The 12,709-nt window shown below is 42.3% G+C and overlaps 1 protein-coding gene across 4 annotated transcripts in view; it reads left to right on the top strand.

The window, feature by feature from the left end:
- EHF (ETS homologous factor) overlaps positions 1-8,365 on the top strand; it is a 41,202-nt gene extending 32,837 nt beyond the window's left edge. For 3 of the 4 annotated variants that reach the window (XM_025878850.2, XM_073904773.1, XM_073904774.1), the window contains exons 7-9: positions 2,454-2,516; positions 3,723-3,918; positions 4,008-8,364. In XM_025878850.2, coding sequence (XP_025734635.1) covers positions 2,454-2,516; positions 3,723-3,918; positions 4,008-4,107 — 359 coding nt within the window. In that variant the 3' untranslated portion in view covers positions 4,108-8,364. Of the gene's footprint in view, positions 1-2,453; positions 2,517-3,722; positions 3,919-4,007 lie in introns of all 4 variants that reach the window. The other variant, XM_073904775.1, reaches the window with a different exon arrangement.
- The last annotated feature ends 4,344 nt before the right edge of the window (positions 8,366-12,709 follow it).

Genomic DNA, 12,709 nt, shown 5'->3' with positions numbered 1-12,709 from the left:
GGCTGACATCTCACAGAGGACCTTCCCTCATGGTCTGTCTGGTCTGGGGTCTTTAAGTCTAGAGTCCATGGACTTGTCAAGTGAGCCTAAACCCCTGAAGTTGTTTACAGATTCTCATGAGTGTACACATACGTGCATGTTTCTGGGGAGAGGCTCCAAGGTTTCCGTCTTATTCACAAGGGTACCTTAGCCCCCAAAGTAACTAATTCTGTATCAGCTTGGAACCCTTAAACAGTGATGGAGGCCAATAAGCTGAGAAACCCCTGGGTTTTTCTGAACTCAACCCTGGCTCTGAAATAATGGCCCTGCATCCCTCCTGGATGCCATTGGAAAATGAGCTTTGCTTGTGGCCTACTGGGTAAATGCCACTCTTTGTCTGCAGAACAACGCAGCCCTGTCAGAGTGATGTATCACTTGGAAACCGGGGTGAGTGCCAGACCTGTCGCAATATTGTCACATCCTGATGGGATGTTGCAACCTCACCCTGAAACCTCAAGGTGGGAGAGTGGAGTCTCCTTGCATTTCCTGCGAATTTGCCCTTCCAGATTTCAGAGAAACCCAAGTCAGGTGCAGGCACTCCTGCTCACAATGCCAGGGGAGATTCTTGGCCTGAAGAAGAGGCTTCCCAGCTAACCAGAGCTTATGAAATCCCTGTCCTCTCTCTACCTTGGCTTGCGGAGAAACTGCCGGGAATGCTGAGTTGTGACGAGCTGGGTGCTCTTATAGGTGACCGTGTACATGTCCACGCGTGCTGGGAAATCCAGAATCGTTGAGTTGGAATTACTTTTTCCCACTAACTTGAGCATTAGAGACCTGAGCCTGAGTCTTGGCAGGGAAGACTTCTGTGAAATCTCTTATGTGCCATTGTCTCTAGAATTGGCACTGAGTGGTGGTTGTGACCGAAGCCTCTGGATTCAAATTGTGTTGTGTTCACATCGTGGCTCCACTTTCAGGCTGTGTGACTTCAGACAAGTCACCTGACCTCTCTGTGTCTCAGCTCCTGCACAGATCTTTGGATCATCATAGTAGCCACCTCAGAAGGTTCTTGAGTGAAGTGAATAGGTCATTCATGTATAAAGTGTAGCACGGTGCATGGTACATAGTAAGTGCTCAATAAACAGTATTAACCATTTTATTTAGGAGCTAATGGTTATTCTAACTTTTTTGAATCATGAACCACTCTTGACAATGGAAATGAATGCCTTGTACATGTACAAGGTCATGTACAATGCCATGTACACGGTCACCTATAAGAGCACCCAGCTCGTCACAACTCAGCATTCCCGGCAGTTTCTCCACAACCCAATGCCTTGGGTCCTCTCCATTTGCGTGCAGTTTCAGTCCATCCGTAATGCCCTTGAAGGCCACACAGGGATCAGTGAACCCTAGCTTAGGAAGCCCTGATGTACTGTGCACTGAGAAATGCATTTTACTGGCCCAGTTTCTTAACAGGATTGGCTTGCATTTAGGGACTACTCTGTATTCAAATTGCTGGGTTACTGATTGAGAGATTTTTTTGGTAAGTTCTACCTTGGTCTTCCTGACACCTGAAGCACCCATTCACACACACACACACACACACACACACACACACACACACGCATGCACGCACACTGTTAGACCATTTATTTTTCTTTTTAAGAAGTTTTATTTCACCAGATCTGCCTCTGTCATCTTGTCTTTGGTGATACTCACAAGGGTTACCATAATGAATCATTTGTTAAACTAATCTGTGTTTCCATAGTCCACTGGTGGCCCTCTGTACTGAGTGCAGGCCAGTCAATGGCCCCTTTGTCAGACTGATTAAAATGTAACTTTGCATGCCAAAAAAGGCCACTCCTCTGGCTTAAAAGCCATTTTTCTTTGTTATAAGTGTTTACATTTTGTATTATGTAAAACACACACACACACACACACACACACACACACCTTCTTTCAATGACCTATTTCCTTCAGTGGCTTCCTATCTCTCTCAGAATAAAAGCTAAAATCCAAAAAGAGTCCCACAAAGCCTTACTGATCTCAACCTCTGCCCCTTGTTCACAGTCACGCTGGTTTCCTTCTATTCTGTGAATGTACCAAACACATACTGACCTCAGGGCCTTTGCATTTACTATTCTTATTCATAGATGGTTCTTCTGCAAGCTCTCTGCATAGCTGGCTGTCTCCCTCACATCCTCTGGTCCCCTTCTGTGAGAGGTCCTCTGTGACCGCCTTATATTTAATTGCAAATTATTCCCACCTTCACATTTCTATCCCCATTTCTTACCCTGCAAGATTTTTCTTCATGGTATTTCTCATCTCTGTTTTATTTTGCTCATATACCACACACGCAAACAGTGCCAGGCATGTAGTAGGTGCTCAATAAATACTGGTTAAATGAGTGGATGAATGAATGGCAATGATGACTGTAGGAAATGGGTAAATTAAGCAGCTCTCATTGTTCCTTTTAGCAGAGTCACCTGAGATGAAAAAGGAGCAAGACCACCCTGCAAAGGCCCACACCAAAAAGCACAGTAAGTTGGCTGGCTTTCAGATGGCTGTTGTCCCTTCCCTTCAGGGCGGTGTAACTGGAGGCCACTAGGTTTTAGACAAATATTGCCTCTGCCTGTCACCTCCACTTCTTTACCTCAGCCTGTTTAGGGTGAGACAGTGGGGGCATCACTCGCTGGCAAAGTAAGCCCCTCTGCAGTTTCTCAAAGTGGAGATCCACTGGATATTTCCTCCTTGTGCTGTGCTGTTTGTTCTAAAACTGAGATACCCAGTGAATGAGACCTGACAGGCATGAGGTTAGCAATTTCCCTCTCTCCAGAAAAATGGATGAGAAAAGAAGATGGGAAGTAAAAGCGGAGATGTATTCTTTTTTTCTTTTGTTGGCTGTTGGCTTTCCTACCTTTGTTGAGTGACTGATCCAAGAAAGGACTGTTTACTCTTAATATTCAACAGTGCTCTTTGGAAGTTGTCTTTCCCCCAGTAATAAGACTTTATGAAAATATAGTAACTCTCAGAGACATGGAGGGGAGGGCTCAGAAAGAAATCATTTGGACATTGTTACATGTCGTTCCACAGAATTGAACGAACGTAGCGCAGTAAATGGCGAGGAGGTGTTGTGTAGCGCAGGTCTTGCGGGGGTCAAGTAGGATTTGGTTGCTAATCTTATTACAGTAGTTGCCTCATTGTCACATTGGCCCCCTCAACTCCTACCAGACCCTGACCCAGTATATTCTAGGAGTTAAAGTTCTCGAGCCCTGTTGACGTGCATTTGACTGAACCACACTTGCTGGGTGAGAGTGCTATACTCGGGCTGAGGTTCTAGACAAAAGTGGTTGAAATTTGCTCTTCCAGGAAATGACAGATGACAAGGAATCCTGAGCAATTCATCAACAGTAATTAAAAGAGATTCCCCCTGGCATAGGAGGTCTAAGACTTATTCCTTGGTCTTCGCTTTGCCACTAGCTAATTGGGTGATCTTGGTCAAGTCACTTGAATTCTCTGTGTCTCAGTTTCCTGATATATAAACTGAAAAATTGTGCTAGTTCATTCTCAAATGCCTTTTTTTTAAGATAAAATATTTGGTGATTCTGTGATCTGACTGTGCTGGTGGATGGGGAAAAAATGAGTATGTCCTCCCTGATGGAGGATGTTGCAACTCTATGCTTCCTCTCCCCCTTCTTTCCTGTGACTTAGGCCATTAATAAACTCCTTTTCCAACTTGCCCTCAGATCCACGAGGGACTCACTTATGGGAATTCATCCGTGATATCCTCCTGAACCCAGACAAGAACCCAGGGTTAATCAAGTGGGAAGACCGGTCTGAGGGCATCTTCAGGTTCTTGAAATCAGAGGCTGTGGCTCAACTATGGGGCAAAAAGAAGAACAACAGCAGCATGACCTATGAAAAACTCAGCCGAGCGATGAGGTGAGGAGTTTCCGGTCCTGACCGTGACCACTTAATTCCCTGGCAGGCTTGGTCTGACCGGCCACCTTATGCAATGTCCTTTGTTACAGATATTACTACAAAAGAGAAATTCTGGAACGTGTAGATGGACGAAGGCTGGTATATAAATTTGGGAAGAACGCACGTGGATGGCGAGAAAATGAAAACTGAACCTGCCAACACTTTGAACACAAACCCAAACATTCCCCAAATGATAGCAAGCCAAGAGCTCCTGGACATAAGTATTCCAAAGACTACTTTTCTCTGATATTTATGTACCTTGAGGGGGAAAAACATCCACTTCTAATCGGAAGAAGGAACACTACGGTTGATAAAATTATTTTGTTACTTTGAAGTATGTCCTATATGGGGAACAAACGTACACAGTTTTCTGTGATATATGATGCTGTATGTGGTCGTGATTTGTTTTTGCCTCTATTGTGAAGTTCCTTTCCACTGCAAGAAGAGCAGGATTTGTAGCCTTGTGCTTCTTGCTAAGAGAAAGAAAAAAAAATTAGAGGGCATTAAATGTTTTTATATGCAAAATGATTAGGAGAAGGTGATGTGTCCTCTGCGCATGAGCATCCACGTGGCCTCATCAGGAGAGGTGGGTGGGGTTGCTAGGATGAACTCCAAGGTGTCAGGTTGACAGGATGAACCCAAGGATGCTGGGAAGTTTAAGGAAGTTTAACTTGACCTTTAGGAGCCAGTGAGTGGAGCATGAAGACTTCCAAAATCCAAGTGGACTATAATCACTGCGTAATCACATGACTTGCAATGCTTAAATCAGCAAGAATAATGGTGAAGGCTTTCTACTCATTCAAGAATGATTTACCTGATGCCAATGCTGTCTCTCTCCCTCCCTCTTCGATGACTGGGGAAAAAAAATCTTCAAATGCCATCTCTGCTCACTTCTAGGTATTTAAGAGAGGCTCTAGCCTTGCTTGTTTTTAATCCCAATTGTTTGAAAATAAATGGGAAAAAGGAGGTGGTGATGAGTTTGCTTTTGTATTCCTATAGCCCATCGATTCTCGATTAGCAAAATGGACATTTTGGGCTGAGTAATTCTTTGTTGTGCATTATTTGGCTGTCTTGTGCATTGTGGGATGTTTAGCAGTATCCGTGACCTTTACCCACTGGAGGCCAGTTGCACTCTTATCCCCAAAGTTGTGACATTTTCAGACATTGCCAGATTTCCCTTGAGGGGCAAAATTGTCCTTGAGAGAACCACTGATGTAGTCTGCTGAGATGAAGATGGTGATTTACTCTCAGAACAAAAATATGTGTAGATCTTTCAGTCCCTAGAGTGAAGTAAAAGCAAGACTTCAAAGTCAATCAATTTTTAAGTTCTAAAATATTAGGGACAATGGGAATTTTAGAAATGGGAAATCTAGAGGTTCTGAACCCCAGATGAGAGCCAAAGTCAGACAAATTAAACACAGTAATATAACAAGAATTATAATAGAAGACATTTCACTAGAATGACAAAGCAGAGTAAAAATTACATTGCAAAAGGAAATGCTGAGAGAAGAATTGGGGCGTGGTGGTGGGGGGGAAGAGAGAGAGATCCAGGGAAAATCTTTCCTCTTTTGGATAATCTCTTTCCCATCTTATCTGGACTCCTCCCAAAGTGAATGGTGTGTTGCCTAGATTTGTGTCCACAGGATTTTTTTTTTTTTTAAAGACAGAGAAAAGAAAGGTAGATGGAAGAGAAACAGAAAGCTCAGCTCAGGAGCTACTGTCAGTAAGACGTTGGGGATTTCTTCAGTGGAATTGTTCTGGGATGTTCTGGTGTCACTGGGCCCTGCAGGCTGGGAGGATCATGAGCCTGTAGACACTTTGAAAATGGGTTTGAACACCCAGATCCCTTTTGCACCTTTTCTTTTTGGCTCCCCATGTCCTTGGCTTTCTCCCCCCTTTTGCCTCTCTATCTTGAGCAATAATACGGGAATGGAGACAGCTAATCTCCTCAACGAATGGAGCACCTACCATTGTGTCTTACCCAGCAAAGGTGAGCAATTCATAGTCAGAGGTTGCAAAGTGTTTGTAATGTATTCAGAAGGTTGGAAGTAAGAATTAAGAATTTGTCCTGATTATAATGAGACCTATTATGGATGGTGACCTTGGAATGGCAGCTTAGTGAGATGATCTTCTGAAGGTACAACCAAGTCCATTTGTATTTCTGCCTGGCTTGGTCACCTCCACGGAGGTGTTATTTGGTGTTGTCAAGTAACAGTTACGGAGGGAACTGAGAGAAATAACAATGAGCAACACAGACCTAAAGCATGCTGCATAAAAGACACACCTTGCTTTCCCAGCATTTTACTACGTTTCACTCAGAACAAATTAAACATCCAAATATCTGAATCGGTGTAAACGCATGAATGTTTGTGTGTCTGTGTGCATCTGAATGTGTGGAGCTATTAGGGACGTCTGCTAATTTGCTCTCTGCTCTTTCTTCCCTGGCTTTGCCTGTTCATCATCCAGGGGGGCTAGATCCTTCCCTGAGCTCACCCTTCCTAAACCTGCAAGTTTCTCACATTTCTCCAAATTGGCCTTGGCTCTTTCTGCACCCTCCCCATCGATGAGCAATTTCTACTAGGTAGTAAGTAAATCTGGGGAGTACCGATTGGAACCGTTCTGCAGATAATTAACAGATTGTGCTATTTGTTGAAAGTGACGGTTTCTTGGCACCCAGTTCCTGCTTAAATAGGCTGGAATATTAAGTTCTCAGCATATCTCTCTATTGTCTTGGCTTGAGTTGATGCATTTTCTATGTGCTGTTCGTGACTTGGAGAACTCAAGGTAATTGAGCCATGCCAGCTTGGGGTGTGAACAGAATACTTCCCACCACAGTGTTGCAAGGGAGAGCAAAATCCCAGAGATAAGCCAGCATCAGGTGAAGCGTTCCCCCCCCCCACGCCCCGCCCAGTCTCTTGGGGACTCACAGCTTCTCACTCAAGAAGCTTATCTGTGCTGGATGCTCACAATGTCCCTACACCTGGTCTCCTTGATCTCTCAAAGCTTAGGCTCTAATTTGCCATTTTCATGGGAATCTGAGGCAGGAAATGTGTTGCTAAGACTTTACCAGACGCACATAATCTGAGTCTCCTGGATATGTGACTTGATGAAATTTGAGCAAGGTCCTGGATCCCAGAGACATACACCCACAGCTTCTTGAACTTGCCTTCTGAACAGGGCAGACCCACGTGATGAGTTTTCCTTTGAACATGCTGGTCCCTCAAAGTTCTTGCCTTGCTAGACTGTAAGCTCTTGGAGGGCAGAGACTATATCTTATCCATATTGTTTCCCAGCACCTAGCATGGGCTAGGTCCTTGATAAATATGTTTTGACTTAATGAATGAATGTCTTCTGGAAGACTTCTCCATATCCATAATCGGGATGTGAATCATTTCTTCACCGGAATAAAAGCTCAATGGCCAAAACTTCAAGAACATATTATGGATTAGATGAACATTCTACTGCCAGACCTTTTACTTTGCCTTCCTACTTGTCCTAAAATGAAACCAAATAGACAGGTTGTTTGGTTCCACAAGTCAACATATGTTGGATGAGAATTCTTTTGCCTTCTTAGGAGCTGTGAGACTTATCAGGTACGAAAAGCCAGTAATGGACCTTTGAACTGTTTCAACCAATGAAGATTATGAATGTGTTTATATGGTGTACATTGCTATTTAAGTGTAAAGCAGTTCTAAGTTTTAGTATTTGGGGGTTGGTTTATATATATATATATATATTTGTCTTTTTGAAAAAAGGGATCTTTTGATAAGGTTAGTCATGCATGTTAGATCTTAATTTTGCAAGTGTGTTGTCTTTCAAATCTATAAAATAGAGGAAAAGATAAAATAGTAAGAGAGAAAGGCAATTATCTTATTCTTTTATAGTTAAAAAAAGCATTTTTTAAATGGAGCCCTCTATGTGAGGAGCTTCTTTAATTCTACAGAATGTCAGAGATGTTCCACACGACCCTACTGCATGGATACATGTGGTGTGAAAGAAGGAACAGCACAGCAATCACAATATCAGAGCTGAATTAACTTCAGCATTGGTTCTCAGGATGCCTTTTCTGGAATAGGAGATAGAGCACTTAATAAAAACCCATCAAGACTGTGCCTTATGAACTGAAATGTATAAGCCCTCACAAATTTAGCTTAATTGGGATTAATCTTTCTGTAGCTATCTGCATAATTCTTGCTTTTCTCCCCATTGGGCTTCTGGGTCGACAATTTGTGGGAAACAATCCTACTGCTGCTCTTTTTTTTTTTAATTTTATTATGTTATGTTAGTCACCATACATTACATCATTAGTGTTTGATGTAGTGATCCACGATCCATTGTTTTTGTATAACACCCAGTGCTCCATGCAGTACGTGCCCTCCTTAATACCCATCACCGGGCTAACCCATCCCCCCACCCCCCTCCCCTCTAGAACCCTCAGTTTGTTTCTCAGAGTCCATAGTCTCTCATGGTTCATCTCTCCCTCTGATTCCCACCCCCTTCATTTTTCCCTTCCTTCTCCTCATGTCCTCCATGCTGTTCCTTATGTTCCACAAATAAGTGAAACCATATGATAACTGACTTTCTCTGCTTGACTTATTTCACGTAGCATAATCTCCTCCAGTCTCATCCATGTTGATGCAAAAGTTGGGTATTCATCCTTTCTGATGGCTGAGGAATATTCCATTGTATCTATGGACCACATCTTCTTTATCCATTCCTCTGTTGAAGGGCATCTCAGCTCTTTCCACAGTTTGGCTATTGTGGACATTGCTGCTATGAACATTGGGGTGCATATGGCCCTTCTTTTCTGTACATCTGTGTCTTTGGGGTAAATACCCAGTAGTGCAATTCCTGGGTCATAGGGTAGCTCTATTTTTTAAATTTTTGAGGAAACTCCACACTGTTTTCCAAAGTGGCTGTACCAACTTGCATTCCCACCAACAGTGTAAGAGGGTTCCCCTTTCTCCACAACCTCTCCAACATTTGTTGCTTCTTTCCCTGTCCATTTTTGCCTTTCTAACTGGTGTAAGGTCGTATCTCAATGTGGTTTTGATTTGAATTTCCCTGATGGCTAATGATGATGAACACTTTTTTCATGTGTCTGTTAGCCATTTGTATGTCTTCTTCAGAGAAGTGTCTTTTCATATCCTCTGCCCACTTTTTGACTTGATTATTTGTTTTTTGGGTGTTGAGTTTGAGAAGCTCTTTATAGATCTTGGATACCAGCCCTTTATCTGTAGTGTCATTTCGCAAATGCCTTCTCCCATTCTGTGGGTTGCCTCTTTGTTTTGTTGACTGTTTCCTTTGCTGTGCAGAAGCTTTTTATCTTGATGAAGTCCCAAAAGTTGATTTTTGCTTTTGTTTCACTAGCTTTTGGAGATGTATCTTGAAAGAAGTTTCTGTGGCCGATGTCAAAGAGGTTACTGCCTATATTCTCCTCTAGGATTTTGATGGATTCCTGTCTCACACTGAGGTCTTTCATCCACTTTGAGTTTATCTTTGTGAATGGTGTTAGGGAATGGTCGAGTTTCATTCTTCTGCATGTGGCTGTCCAATTTTCCCAGCATCATTTATTGAAGAGACTGTCTTTTTTCCATTGCATGTTTTCTCCTGCTTTGTCAAAGATTATTTGACCATAGAGTTGAGGGTCCATATCTAGGTTTTCTATTCTGTTCCATTGGTCTATATGTCTGTTTTTGTGCCAGTACCATGCTGTCTTGTTGATCACAGCTTTGTAATATAGCTTGAAATCGGGCAACGTGATGCCCCCAGCTTTGTTTTTCTTTTTCAACATTTCCTTGGTGATTTGGGGTCTTTTCTGATTCCCGCTGAGCCCACCTCCCGCCACAGGGGGCAGGGCAACTCTGCCCAAACAAGGTTGCCTGAGTAACAGCGCAGCAGGCCCCTCCTGCAGAAGACAGGCTGGGAAAACAAAAGGCCAGCAACCCTGAGGTCCCAAGAAAACAGGTGCATCTTTCTTGCGTTGTGGTCAATAATTTGGATTCTATACATCCTCCCAAACACCCATTAACAGAATGACTAGGAGGAGGAGCCCCCAAAATAGAAAAGACTCAGAGATTATGACTTATGCTGCAGATTTACAAATGGATGCAGATATAAACAAGATGTCGGAGAAGGAATTCAGGCTAGCAATTGTGAACACAATGGCTAGAATGGAGAAATCAATTAATGGCAACATAGGGTCTCTAAGGGCAAAAATAAATGAAAGCTGAATTGGCAGAACTTAAAAATGCTATCAATGAGATCCAATCCAATCTAGATAATCTAACAGCCAGGGTAATTGAGGCAGAAGAACGAATAAGCGACCTGGAAGACAATATAATAGATGAAAAGGGAAAAGAGGAGGCCAGGGAAAAACAACTCAGAATCCATGAAAATAGAATCAGAGAAATAAGTGACACCATGAAGCGTTCCAATGTCAGAATAATTGGAAACCCGGAGGGGGTGGAGAGAGACAGAGGACTAGAAGATGTATTTGAGCAAATTGTAGCTGAGAACTTCCCTAATCTGGGGAATAAAACAAACATTCGCGTCCTAGAGGCAGAGAGGACCCCTTCCAAGATCAAGGAAAACAGTCCAACACCCCAGCATGTAATAGTAAAACTCGCAAATCATAGAACCAAGGAAACCATCTTAAGGGCAGTTAGGGGGAAGAGATTCCTTACATACACAGGGAGGAACATCAGAATAACGTCAGACCTATCCACAGAGACCTAGCAAGCCAGAAAGGCTTGGCAAGACATATTCAGGGTACTAAATGAGAAGAACATGCAGCCAAGAATACTTTATCTGGCAAGGCTTTCATTTAGAATGGATGGAGAGATGCAGAGCTTCCACAACTGGCAGAAACTGAAAGAATATGCGACGGCTATTTTTTTAAAAATCAGAAATCTTGCCCTTTAAACTATGTGAAATTCAAACTGAGTATTTTTATTTTATGAAAAAATTATATTTTTCAAAGTATGGGTTTTTTTGTTGTTGTTGTTTGATGGGTCCCAGAAAACACTAATAAAAACCACAGAGACCAGCCCGTAATTGTATGTTTCATGCTTCAACAAACTACCCAAAACTGGGCTCAGAGGAAATGCAGTTGGTCTACAGCAACAAAATGCATGCTATTCTTGCATATATTTATTCCATAAGCATTTAATGAACATCTATGTGCCAGGCACTTTCCTAGACACTAAACTATGTTAGAAAAATGAAGGAGATAAAAAAAAAAAAAACCCTCTACTCTCATGAGGTTCATGTTTCATCGGATGGAAACAGACAAAAAACCAAAAACTAACAAGCAAATATCAGATATGTAGTAAGGAAATATAGAGCAAAGAGGACTGGAGAGTGCTGGGGTGTGTAGGGATGTATGCAAGTTTCACCGGGGATAAGGAGGAAACATTTCAGTGGAGACCGGAAAGATGTAAGGAAAGGAGCCATGCAGATAAGAGGGAATACCTTACTGAAGGGACCAGCAAGTACAAAGGTCCTGAGGTTCCTGACATATGTTCCTGACATGTCCAAGGAGCGGCGAGGAAGTCTATTTTCCAGAGGAGAATAAGCAATAGTAGGAAAGGATGTAAACGAGGTGCTAGATGACATAGAACACGGAGAACATTATGAAGGCTCCAGGTTTTCTTTTGAGTGAGGTGGGGAGCCACAGAGAAGTGACGCACTCTCACTTCTGCTTTAAAACAACCCCTATGGCTGTTGTTTTGAGAATGAATTGCAGGGAGACATTCAATGCCGAACAAACATTCTTACTGAAGGATGAATAAAAGGAGGAAGAAAAGCTCACACTCACATCCAGGCTTCCCATACGATACTTAGCAAATATTTCAAGGCAGTAAGTGAGCTCTACCTGTTCATAACATATTTCTTCTGGGGCCCAGAAAGTCTCAGTCAGTTCTTAACTTCATAACCAATAATATGAAAATAATAATAGGTGAGCATTTGAGGAAGATCCACTGGTGCCAGGAACTGCGATATGTGCTTTACATACATTATTACATTTAATCCTCCCACAAGTCTCTGATACATAGATATGATCTCCAATTTTCCAATTAAGGAAACAAAGGTCAGAAAGGTTAAATGACTTTCTTAAGGTCACACGGCTAGAAATAAGCAGTAAAGCTGTCTTTGTACACCCAGACCTCAGTTCCCCAAAGCCCATTTTCCTAATCCCGATAATCTCTAGTTTATTGGGATGCTAATGTCACAACAGACATGCACACACAGTTTCATGGTTAAATATTTTGGAGTAATACTGAGTTAAGCAAAGTCTTACAGAGTTATTCTGTAGGAATTCTTAGAGCCTTTATGATGATGGTGTGCACTGTGAATCTGTAAGAGAGGGAAAAGTGTTCCCAACTTCCCAAACGTATGTAAAATGGACCTTTTTCATCAAGGCAGACTTGATGAAAGTGGCACTCTTTAGACGCCCAGGGAAATGATGATATGTAGAGATTACTTCTCTGACTTAGGAAAAGCAGTATTTTCATGTTTGGGCCGAATTAATATGCTGATAATATTCATGCACATCACACTTGGCCAACTTTGAATATATTCTATTTCTTTCTCATTGAGAAGAAATTCCCTTGCTGCCCTGGGCGTTATTTATTTGCATCGATGCATTTCTCAGCAATCACAACGGACTTGGCCAAGTGACTCCTCTTGGGGAACTGTGAATCCTCCTGAATTTTAACGCTTTAGAACTATCTGTCCCAAACTATAGGCA

The sequence above is a fragment of the Callorhinus ursinus genome, unplaced genomic scaffold (assembly GCF_003265705.2).
Source record: "Callorhinus ursinus isolate GAN/ISIS: 27379988/994484 unplaced genomic scaffold, GSC_fseal_2.0 scaffold21, whole genome shotgun sequence".
Classification (NCBI taxonomy): Eukaryota; Metazoa; Chordata; class Mammalia; order Carnivora; family Otariidae; genus Callorhinus; species Callorhinus ursinus.
The sequence above is the reverse complement of the archived record's forward strand: the minus strand, read 5'-3'. Positions and strand labels throughout refer to the sequence as shown.